Source organism: Eucyclogobius newberryi, unplaced genomic scaffold (genome assembly GCF_026437365.1).
Source record: "Eucyclogobius newberryi isolate DKJ021-1_F unplaced genomic scaffold, fEucNew1.0.hap1 SCAF_5, whole genome shotgun sequence".
Lineage (NCBI taxonomy): Eukaryota > Metazoa > Chordata > Actinopteri > Gobiiformes > Gobiidae > Eucyclogobius > Eucyclogobius newberryi.
This window is the reverse complement of record NW_027316167.1, coordinates 28,445,989-28,456,948: the sequence shown is the minus strand read 5'-3', so window position 1 is coordinate 28,456,948 and position 10,960 is coordinate 28,445,989. Positions and strand designations below refer to the sequence as shown.

General features: G+C 41.9%; 1 protein-coding gene across 2 annotated transcripts; it reads left to right on the top strand.

Annotated features, from left to right (window-relative positions):
• Positions 1 to 3,982: 3,982 nt before the first annotated feature.
• Positions 3,983 to 10,154, top strand: LOC140381108 (homeobox-containing protein 1-like). Of its 2 annotated transcripts, none has more exons than XM_072465133.1 (10): positions 3,983 to 4,481; positions 5,412 to 5,497; positions 5,584 to 5,694; positions 6,257 to 6,413; positions 6,479 to 6,561; positions 6,633 to 6,728; positions 6,826 to 6,917; positions 7,000 to 7,083; positions 7,143 to 9,669; positions 9,711 to 10,154. In XM_072465133.1, the coding sequence occupies exons 1-9, from the start codon at positions 3,991 to 3,993 to the stop codon at positions 7,449 to 7,451; spliced, it is 1,509 nt and encodes a 502-aa protein (XP_072321234.1). In that variant the 5' UTR covers positions 3,983 to 3,990; the 3' UTR covers positions 7,452 to 9,669; positions 9,711 to 10,154. The 2 variants fall into 2 exon arrangements, with proteins under 2 accessions (XP_072321234.1, XP_072321233.1); XM_072465132.1 differs by having other exon boundaries at positions 6,823 to 6,917.
• Positions 10,155 to 10,960: the final 806 nt, after the last annotated feature.

Below are 10,960 nucleotides of genomic sequence, written 5' to 3'. Positions count from 1 at the left end.
GTAAATATTTTTAGTTTTTTTTACTTACATAGGCCTACAATACATTATGTTTTAAAAAAAAAACTAAATAAACAATACTTTTAATCATTTTGTTTCCTATTGAAATACTTTTGTGCAAATAAAGAGTCACTTCCTTTTAGTTAGTCAATTGTATTATGCATTTTAGTTTGTTCAATTGGATTACGCATTTTAGACAATTGTATTATGCATTTTAGTCAATTGTATTATGCATTTAGTTTGTCAATTTTATTATGCATTTTATTTATGCATTTTAGTTTGTTCACTTGTATTATGCAGACAAACAGAAGATTTATTACATTTTCTGCACAGCTTTCACCTTCATAACCTAGGCTTGCATTTTGGATTTGCTTAGTAAATGCATAGTAAAATTGAACAAACTAACATGTAAACACATCTCCGGTGCCCGTACACACACACCGGGTCACCGGGTGCACATAGCAGACCGCGTGTGTCATGGAGAACGCAGTACAGTATGTGGCATATGCAGTACTGTATGTGGCATTTGCCTACAGTATGTGGAGCGTCCTATAACGTGCCTGTGGACAAACCCCGCTGCTCGTCCACAATCCACTTTTATTGTCGCTCCGGTCAAACGTGACACGGATGCGCGACGCGGCTTTCGGAACGTGTATTTTTTTTCCATTTTTTAAAAATATATATATTTTTAATTTTTTTCTGCCACGGATGACAAAAGAAACTGCGATTCCCGTCGGTCTTTGCGGTATTATATCATGGCGCCTGTCTGCCGGACAAAAGGCGAATGTGTCTGACGGAGGATTGAAACCCAATTAGAAACGGAGGAGACATTTTGGGGGAAACTAAACCGTGTCCGTCTGGCGCGGCGCCCCGGCGGAGAGAGCACGTATGAGCCGATAAACCACCTCTGCGGGGCCCCTTTATCGACTGGGATATTCAGGTAAGCGTTTGGCCGAGCGGGACCCCCGGCTACGGCGACGCCGGAGCGCGACGTACGGTTGGTTTCCCCGGTTTTGTGCGCGAGCCCAAAAAAAGAAAGCGCTCCAGACGTGGGCAGAGCTCCGCCGCCGTAGTTCGCGGTCTCGTGCACGGATTTCCTCCCGTGTGTCGTGGGGAGATGCGTCCGCGATCCCGGTGCTCCAAACTTTTCGTTACGTTAGTGTCGGTGCATGGCGTTTTCCCGTTGTTTAAAGTGTGACATACGTGACATGTAGCATTTAGCTTTGGAGCGGGGGGGAAACGCCGCTGCGCCGTTTGCAAACTCCACATAAAGACTATTGTGCGCCGTAACAACACCGCGCGGTCACTTCACAACTCCCTCCGCGGTTGTACTTTTGTAAAAAATGTATTATTCATACGCGTGGATCGTGCAAAACTCGTGGTTTCAGATGTGAACTTTTTTTTTTTTTTACTGAAGCTCTTCGACTTTCCAGCGCCACGTCCGAACTGGTCCCGGGCTCTGCAGACGTCCTGAAGTCTGGAATACACGCGCAGCACGTGGGGGGGATAAGTGTGTTGGGAAGTTAAGTCTGCGAGGGTCAGAGGTCAAGTTCAGAGCAGCAGGAGCGGCGGACTCTCAAGGTGTTTATGGTGTCACCTAGCAACGCCCCTTTTTAAGGCTTAAAGAGGAGATGTTTTATGGCCAGTCCACGTTTATGTGCTGTTTAACCTCGATATAACAGTGTCTCCTTATGGTGGTGGTTGTTGTTGGAATTGTTTATGTGCAGTCCCGTCACATACCCCCTATCCCCGCCCACTTTTCCCATACGACTTGTCATTATTCAAAAATGTTAACGCTCTGGGTCATACCTGTAGAGTTACAATGTGTTATTTCCCCAATGATTTAAAAAAAAAACACACACATTTAAAAGGTTTAAAAGTGCCAGTTGCTACGCTGAAGCGTCACTGTGAAGAGGCTGGGCTTGTCAGATGTACAGTTTTGAACAGGAAGTGTCCTGTTTCTGTTCTGTATTGAGTCATTTTAATCATTTGCAGGTTACAATGAACACAGGGTTAAAATAAGGACCTCTATGCATGTTATAGTTAATGGTAATATACTGTAATAATGAAAAAACGACATGAATAACTATGTGTCTTCTTTAAATGTGAATTAGTAGCTGTAGGACTCGGTGTAGTATATCTGACATTATGGACTGTTTGTGTAGCCTACATCCTCTTTAACCCTAAACCATTCCAACGCTTATCCAAACAGTTTATTCTATAGTTGGAACAAGATGTGTCGCTCATGTTCCATAAAGTTGCAGTGTAGTTTGGACCAGTAAGTTTAAGACACACATGTGTGTGGCTCCACTGCTCTGTATAATTGCTAATAAACTGGATATGAATCCACAGTCGCCGCATATGCATAAAGCAGGATATCTTGGTCTGCTCCGTGTAAAGACATTAAAGTGTTCCAAAAAGAAAACGTGTACAGTTAAAATGATGGTGCACGCCCTTATTTGGTGGGATGATATTGATCTTATGTATCTGCATGAGTCATCCTCTGCAGCACAGACACAAAGTATGGAGTTCAGCTGCCGGAGATGTAAATTTTTCTTGGCATTTTTCCCAAGATGCACACATACACACATACACACTCCTCCATTTTGCCGCCTGCTTCATAAGTGTTGACTTTAGCTTTGCAGTGTGCACATTTATTGCTCTGCCAGCCTGCTTTTTTCTTTGGCTTCACAGAAGACACATGTGATGTGATGTGATGGATTATTACATTACCGGTATATGCTTTTTAGAACATTCTTTAGAGGGATAAATATGCATCACAAGATGGTTATTAAAATGCCATCTGGATAAAAATGGAAAAACCCAAAGCTCTAAAAAAAGCATATAAGTATGCTGCGCACGCACACAGATAATAACTCTATTTGGGTCGCCGACATTTCTATTGTAATGAAAGCTCTTTCTGCAGATGAAGACATACAGGACATTGTTGTAAATCTGTTGCCGCACTTTAAAAGAAGGTTCGCTATTTCTACAGAAATCTGTTCGTCTGCTAGAATAAATGCTGCATTTTTGAGGTTTTGTTTCAATGCATTCCTCAGTATTACATTAGTTGTACTCCCTCTTGTTCTTCAATGTTGTATTTAATGGTTTGAATATGAGATGTACCAATAAGTATTGTGTACAAAAAAGGGCTCTAGCTGAGCGATATTAACAAAATATATCTCAAAATGTTTTGAATCTTCCTGAGGACGATAGACGATGTATCCCATCAGAAAATAGCTTTTTAATCTGATCTACTTGCAGTTTGTAGTATTTTTACAATAGCAGAGAAAATTTACTCTCAAAACAAGAGATTATATTAGCCTACTGCTAATATAACTGCCTTTAGTTGCTATGAACGACACATAACCCATGTGTCTTTATTCAGACCTTATTTGACCACCACTGGACTGTTATGCATTTATACTAATTCATTTAGCAATATATTGTTTGATTGAAAGTGTCTATATTTACTGCTTCGTAGCGGTGGGCGATACTGACAAAGATTAATATCTCAAGATTATTTTGGATTATCTCAATAACTTGGTTCAGACAATATTTTAACAGTTCATCAACAATATGGAAAAATGTGTCCGTAAAAGTTCAAGTCTGAATGGAACATGAAATGAACAGATAAGTGCAGAAATATGTCTTTATATCCTTGTTTGGAATATTACACTGGATGTTTCTGTTCGCTTAATATTTAGATCAGATCTTTTTGAAGTAATTTTGTAATAGTTTTATAGGCTCAATATTCAAAATTCTCTCAAACAACAGTTGAGATATGATCAGTTTTTCAATATCTCCCACTGCTCTGTCTGAGAATATTTTGGCGTCTGTGTGTATAGTCTAGAGAACGATCATTTGATTACTAAATGGGCGGAAATCATTTTAATTATTAATTTGCTCTCAATCCAATTAGTTTCTTTCCCAATTTATGACTCTTATTTCCCCCCGTACGCAGTAATGTAATGTGGGCGTGTGCGTTGCAGGATGTTCCAGCACTGTGAGGAGCCTCGGTTCACCATCGAGCAGATCGACCTGCTCCAGAGGCTGCGGCGGACGGGCATCACCCACGTGGAGGTGCTGCACGCCCTGGACACGCTGGAGCACCTGGACCGGCAGCACGGGCACGTCAAACTGCCCCACAAATCCCCGTACCTGCCGCCTCCGTCTTCCCTGTCCTCGTCCAACCCGGCCGCGTCCTCCTGCTCCATGTCCACCGCCACCCAGACCCGCTTCTCCAACAGCCGGACCCTGCTGTCCCCCAGCAACGCCTTCGACAGCGTCTCACCCCCGCTGCCGATGCCCGTGGCCTCGCCCGTCGCCATGGCAGCGCACAACGGCCTGATGGCCAATGGGAAGCTTTCCCCGCCGCGCTTTCCTCTCGGTGTGGTTAACGCGGGCGCGGTGCCTCCTGTCTACGGGTTTGAAGTGAACGAAGACGAGATGGATATTGAGGACAAAGTGGAGGATCTCATGAGGTCAGAGCAGGCGGTCAGAAGAGTGCACGCTGTGTTCCCGTTTGCTTTTACTGGAGTGTTCCATCGTGCGGACAAGATTATTCAGTTAATTGATAATCGCGATTAGTCGGGTCACAATATAAACGTGAGAGCCGAAAAAAAATCATCACGACAACTTTAGAAGCAAATTTAACTGTTTAAATGATTTTAAAGTAATACAAATAAACCTAATTGTAAAGTACTTTTGTTTTGTTAATAAACACAAAATTGAGAAATAGTGACGTGTTGGACAATTGGAATGAAAAAAAATGAAAGCTAATGTCGTCATTAGGTCGTGTTTACAGTCATTTTGTATAATCGTTAAACCGTGATGTGTTTCTCACAATCATTTTTATATTTAAATTTGACATTATGACATTCATGTTCAATAAAGTCAGGGATTAGTCCAGGTCTAGGCCACTGGTTCAGATTGTCTTGGTTTGAGTTGTTGCTCATGTGAAATGTTTGAGAACCACTGGTCAAAATAACAACATTTTCTCTTAGTTTTGCTGAAACATTGTCAAAAAGTAGCTTCCTTTGTCCTTATAGTTGTAGCTTTTGTGTGAAAATAAGCATGTAAAGCATTAAATGACCTTTCCTAATACAGTGTAATGTAAGTGGAACTGTGCCTTTGTAGGAGCCCGAGGCTGAATCCTTCTCTGGATCTAAATATGATTATGGCTTACACATACACAGTGTTTTCTCATTTGTATTCTGTAGCCAGACGGCTGCAATCAAAGTAGTATTGATTTGAGAGTGTGTGAAGATGAAATCATACCAGATATAGAGCAGCCTCTGATGCCTGAACGCATTCATCTAATGCTGTTCAGCGACATGTAAAACGCTCTGTCATTTCTCATACATATGCGGATGTCTGATTGAAAGTATATTTATGTCTGTCCCTTTGTCCAGAAGGGACAGTGCTGTGATCAAAGATGAGATTAAGTCGTTCTTGGCCAGCAGGCGGATCTCCCAGGCTGTGGTCGCCCAGGTAACCGGTGAGTATGGACAGTGTGTATTATGACAAAGCCCATAACATTGTAAAAAAAACACCACGATGATCCTCGTCTTCACCTTTGCTCAGGGATCAGTCAGAGCCGGATCTCCCACTGGCTTCTGCAGCAGGGATCTGACCTGAGTGAGCAGAAGAAGAGAGCCTTCTTCCGCTGGTACCAGCTGGAAAAGACCAACCCGGGTAACATTAACACAACCTTTATGTGTCCCATGCACAATCTCAGTGGGAGGAGAGAAACTTTGGAAAAAGCTATAAATAAAACTTATAAACCTATGAAGAAATCAAGAGATATAAAAATAGACTTAACCCAGACTATGCAAATCGAGCAAAATACAGCTACAGCACAATTATGTACAACAAGTGTCTTTGTGGCAGTGTTCAGTGCAATATGGACAGAATAAATAACATGGAAAGTGACTTCAGTGTATTATATTATGTACAATGACATTTAAACATAAAGTTATGATGATGACACGTATAAATCCTCAGGTAAATAATTCAAAACGTATACTAGAAATAACCAGTTATTAGTTTGTTATCATTGTTTGAATTGCAGCATTTTACAATTGAATGAATAGTGTGAATTAGTGAATGTAGTTAAATTAAGCTGGTTGTGTTCACATGTTCTTAAATCGTTTAATTTCTGTTTTTCATGGGAAGGACATAAATATTTCCTTGGACGACATGAGGCGATTGTGGGTCGTACACTGACATGTTAGTTGTTGTGGTGTTTGGATTGCAGGCGCCACCTTGGCCATGCGGGCGGCGCCGTTGGCCTTGGACGACGTGATGGACTGGCACCAAGCTCCGCCCCCATTCGTCCCCACACCCGGGGGCTTTCGACTGCGCAGGGGCAGCCGCTTCACCTGGAGGAAGGAGTGTCTGGCCGTCATGGAGAGGTGAGCAGAGAGGACGACAAAGATCAGCACGTGCACTTCCATTAACGCTCGTTTACGCGTTCCAGTTACTTCGGCGATAACCAATATCCCGACGAGGCCAAGAGGGAGGAGATCGCCAGCGCGTGTAATTCCGTTATTCAGAGACCAGGTTTGTGTCCGTGCTCAAAATAAATATAAATAGTCCTCTTAAGAAAGTGCAATAACGTGTGTGTGTTACAGGGAAAAAGCTGTCAGATTTGGAGCGGGTCACGTCGTTAAAGGTGTACAACTGGTTTGCCAATCGTCGCAAAGACTTGAAGAGGCGCGCCAACATTGGTAACGTCCGCTACAGTTTGCGCTCGAGTAAACGGCGCGTTCTAGACTCATTTGTGAAGTCGATGCACTATGGTTAACTGTGTGTGTTTTGAAGAAGCATCCATCTTGGAGAGTCACGGCATCGACGTTCAGAGTCCAGGCGGTCAATCGAACAGTGACGAGGTGGATGGCAATGACTTCCCTGACCAGGTAGAAGTAAAAACATTTATTACTATATAAACACCTGCATGGTTCTTTGTTGCTGTGTCTGATTACGACTGTGTTGCTGCAGGTTTGTGAAGTCCCGCTGTTTGACAAAAGAGCTTCAGTTCGCCCGTTTCTGTGCGGCCGAGCAGACCTGTCCTCTCCAACACAGGTACTGCTTCAGTGCCACTGTGACACATCTGCATGTCTTGAACTTCTGCCCTCCTCTAGGTCCCCACGCTGCTCCCAAGCTGGTTCTCTGCGCTGGGCCGAGGGGGTTTGGCCGTGCACCGGAGCTCTCTGATTGGCCGCACTCTGCTCTCAGGGCTTGCCTCTCACTCTGAAGGGGGCAGGTTGTCTGGGGTGTCCTGGTCCCCCCCGTCCCCGTCTCTCCAGGATGAAGCCACCATTCACACTGTGTTAGCAGGTCAGGAGCCGGTCAACCTGGAGAAGGCCAACGATGAGCAAGCGTCTGTTGCGCTGGCCAATCAGAACAGCCGAGAGGATGACGTCAAACCAGAAGGTTTGGAGGACGACTGAACGGGTTGGTGCAGATCATGTGCTATTATGCAAGCAGATTTTATAGGAATGTATCAAGTGACGAAATGACCAAAAGTGGTGTAAACTATAACCCTGAAATACCTCCCAACCCTACCTCCAACCGCCAACCTGCTCTGCTTCTATAGATATCACCTCCTTATCCTCTGTCATAAATAAGTACAAGGCTAATTGTGCTCCCTTAACAGACTTAACCAGGACAGGATGCGTGTGCGTCAACAGACCAAGACAACACTGTAATTTTTATGTTCAGGGTCTTTCACTGCTACCACAACACAACTAAACCGCCTCAAACATTCATTTGTTATGTGTAGACAATGGCTTTTAAGATTGTGTTGCACATTTCTTCATAGTCTAATATATTTCAGACTTCAAGTTCAGCGAAATAAGCTTAGTTTTCCTACAGACAGAAACACCCGAACATGTTGGTATTGTGACTGTCTCTCCTCTCTGCTCCCATAATATAAGCTTATAAACTAATAACCATTTATTCATAATACTGAGCTGTCAAAGGTAGCTGAACTGTAGGCAGACTTGTATAACTGTTAACTCTGGTGTTTAGGCAAAGCTGCTGACCAGTGCTATGGTCAGTGAGCTGCTAAACTCCATCACATGATCACTTATATCCACATCCAAATGCAGTACTTGATTTGTGAGGGTATACGCTTGTCAAAGTATAAAGATGTTTGCTTTAAGTGACATCTCAGTGGCTTATTGCTGAAATGCAATGATCCATCAGCCAAAGTATTAATGAGATTTGTTTTTGTATTCATTATCTTGAGTGAAAGAATATGTAATAGATCTAGTCAAAGACACATCAAATGTGTCACTATGCTTTTATTTGTGTTCCAAACACATTTTTATTATTTGAATATTTTATAAAGACACTATTGCATTGACTGCTGTGCTGACAGCATGTGCGCTGACCAGAAGTGACTGGTTTTCCTTGGACAATGTTCAAATGCAGCCGTTGTGGAAGTCCTGCCATTTTTCATGTTCATTCCACATAGTTTTCCCTTCCACACAGTATACATTTGTCTGGTTGAGAACTATTATGGATGAGGTAGTTTAATAGTTTAAATGTATAATGAAGAGTTTAAAAGCAGATGTTTTAAAACCATTATCAGCCAGTTTGTGCCAAATTAGAATTAAAGATAATCAGGACAAACAATAGTGTTTTAGCTCACCATGAAGTCAGCTGCATTACTTCCAGACCAGATTAGTCAAGTCCTTCGCTTGTTTTTAGTGAGAGAATCACATATTAAATATCACTACTATAATCACTTTCTGACAAGTCAGAAACAGTCTTAGTGAGCTGATATAAATGTACAATGTTGTTCTGCACATAAGATGTACTGTACGTCTTTAAGTTGAAGTGCCTTCATATTTGTCATCAGACAGTTTTGCATAAACAAGGACTTCTGCAATAGTTGTGTACACTTTGGACCTTGTTTCCAAGCCATTTTGGCTTTTAAAAATACTTTATCTCTTGGGTGCTTCATGCTAAGCTACTAGTCAAAACAAATACCTCACCTTTCCTCCGCTGTAAGCCACGTCAGGTTCTTCTGCAGCTGTTCAAATGTGAACCCACACTCAACTCCATGCCCTGAGGGGAAATTCATATTTAGGACCAACCAATAAGAAAAGGGACAACCCACTAATAGTAGAATTACAAGTCATATTTTGTCCCGCTCCTGATTTTAAATGCAATAGCATAAGTGTGATGTGCGGCAGCTGAGCTGCTCTGAGTGTTACTGCTTTAAGTTCTCATGTCTGAGGCACTGCTGCAGTTTACTTTTATATTCACTCGATTTCAAATGTGTTAAAATGCTCACTAATTGTACTCTGCCTAGCAGAAGCCTTCAGAAGGGAGTCCGATAGTGAGATTAAGACTTAAAGTCATGTTTTAAACCCAATGTTTGTAAGCTAAATTAAGGTTAAGGTTAGAATATGTGGCTAAAAGTATCAACTGCTTCTTCCTCCTTCCTCCACACCTCTGAAAGCTTCCATTGTACTTACCTACATGTCGTGTTAGTGCACTTTGTTTGCAGCCCCAGAGTGTTATGTTCTAATGCAGTTGTACCTTCTGCCTCCTCATGCATTTGCTCCTCCTCCTCCTCCTCCTCACATAATGCTCCTCCGTCTAACTCTGGAAACCGAATCTTCTTCATATCACATGACTGTGTCGTGGAGGGCACAGGTGTGTCGGGCACGGCTGTGTTGGGCACAGATGCCCCACAGGTGCCTGGGGAAGGCAGGAGGTTCCATAGAGTCATGCATCAGGAGGTCTTGCTCCACTGTAGAGCATCAGGCTCAGAGTTTGCTTTAGGAGCAAAGTGTCTGGCTCACTTATCAGAACATGTAAATAATCTGTTTGGTCAGGAGTTATCTAAACTGTAGATACATCAGTGCTTCTCCAAGGTTTCCATTTGTTTTGGGCAATAAACTTTTCAACAAGACTTCAAACCCGAGCAGGATGTTTTCTCGTTTTCTTACTTGATTAAAATAATTGTTTTGACGTTCAAGATTTAGTGCCTTTTTTGGACAGTAGACTGTTCAGTAATCAGTATGTGGACTTTCTACATGTGCTTTTTGTTACTTTTCATCCGTTTGATAAACTTATTTTTAAGGTGCATTTTTATTGATGATTCTATATACAAGGGAATAAAACTGATCTGACCTGAACATCGGACTCTTAGCCTTCTTTTTATTGATGCATATTCAAGTTGTCATACAAATACAGAAAAAACATTTTTATTTCCTTTTTGGATTATGGTTCAGATGGTTAAAAAGAAAAGTTATAAATGTGTCATTATACATGTCTTTGGATTGCAGCTCTGAGTTACATACAAGTCGATTAAGCCAAACTTGTGCTCAGATGTTCTCATGTCCTGATAAACACAAGGAATTACCAAATAGACTTCTTAAGAGGGAGATTACTACATTTAACCGGTTTAACATTTTAAGTTTAAATGGTGAGGAAAAACAAAAACGCAGAAGATATTTTCCCGAGCAGAAAAGGACGAGGTAGAATGAGAAGACTCACTACGGCAGGAGCTTCATAATCCTGAATCTGCCATAAGTGCTGAAAGACCACAATAAAGTCAAATGAACTCGTTTGGCGAAGGGGGAAAGATAGAATGATGCTTAGCTGTCGCGAGGCTTAAGAAAGTTATTAAAAACATGTTCGAGACGACAAGAGCACTTAAAAATAAGGAAAACCGGCTCTTAAAAGTTCAATTACGTTGTGTTTGAAAATGGGCATCATGAGGACATTTTATTTTCATAACTTAAGACGCTTGTATGGTGCTGCAAACTTTTCAAAACATCGATTGCACATAACGTATACATTTTACAGAAAATATGTAAAACTTTTCACTTGAAAAAGCGTATTGCTTCAACATCAACATTTCACTGTACATTACATTAACAGGCGTCACCTTGGACTAAATAAGAACACTGAACTGAATCTTTTTTTTTCTTCAATCACA

Excerpts from the sequence above, each read along its gene's own strand:
- LOC140381108 (XM_072465132.1), top strand. The coding sequence starts at position 3,991 with ATGTTCCAGCACTGTGAGGAGCCTCGGTTCACCATCGAGCAGATCGAC. Across the intron at positions 4,482-5,411 it reads AAAGTGGAGGATCTCATGAG|AAGGGACAGTGCTGTGATCA; the intron begins GTCAGAGCAGGC and ends CCCTTTGTCCAG. Across the intron at positions 6,918-6,999 it reads GCAATGACTTCCCTGACCAG|GTTTGTGAAGTCCCGCTGTT; the intron begins GTAGAAGTAAAA and ends GTGTTGCTGCAG.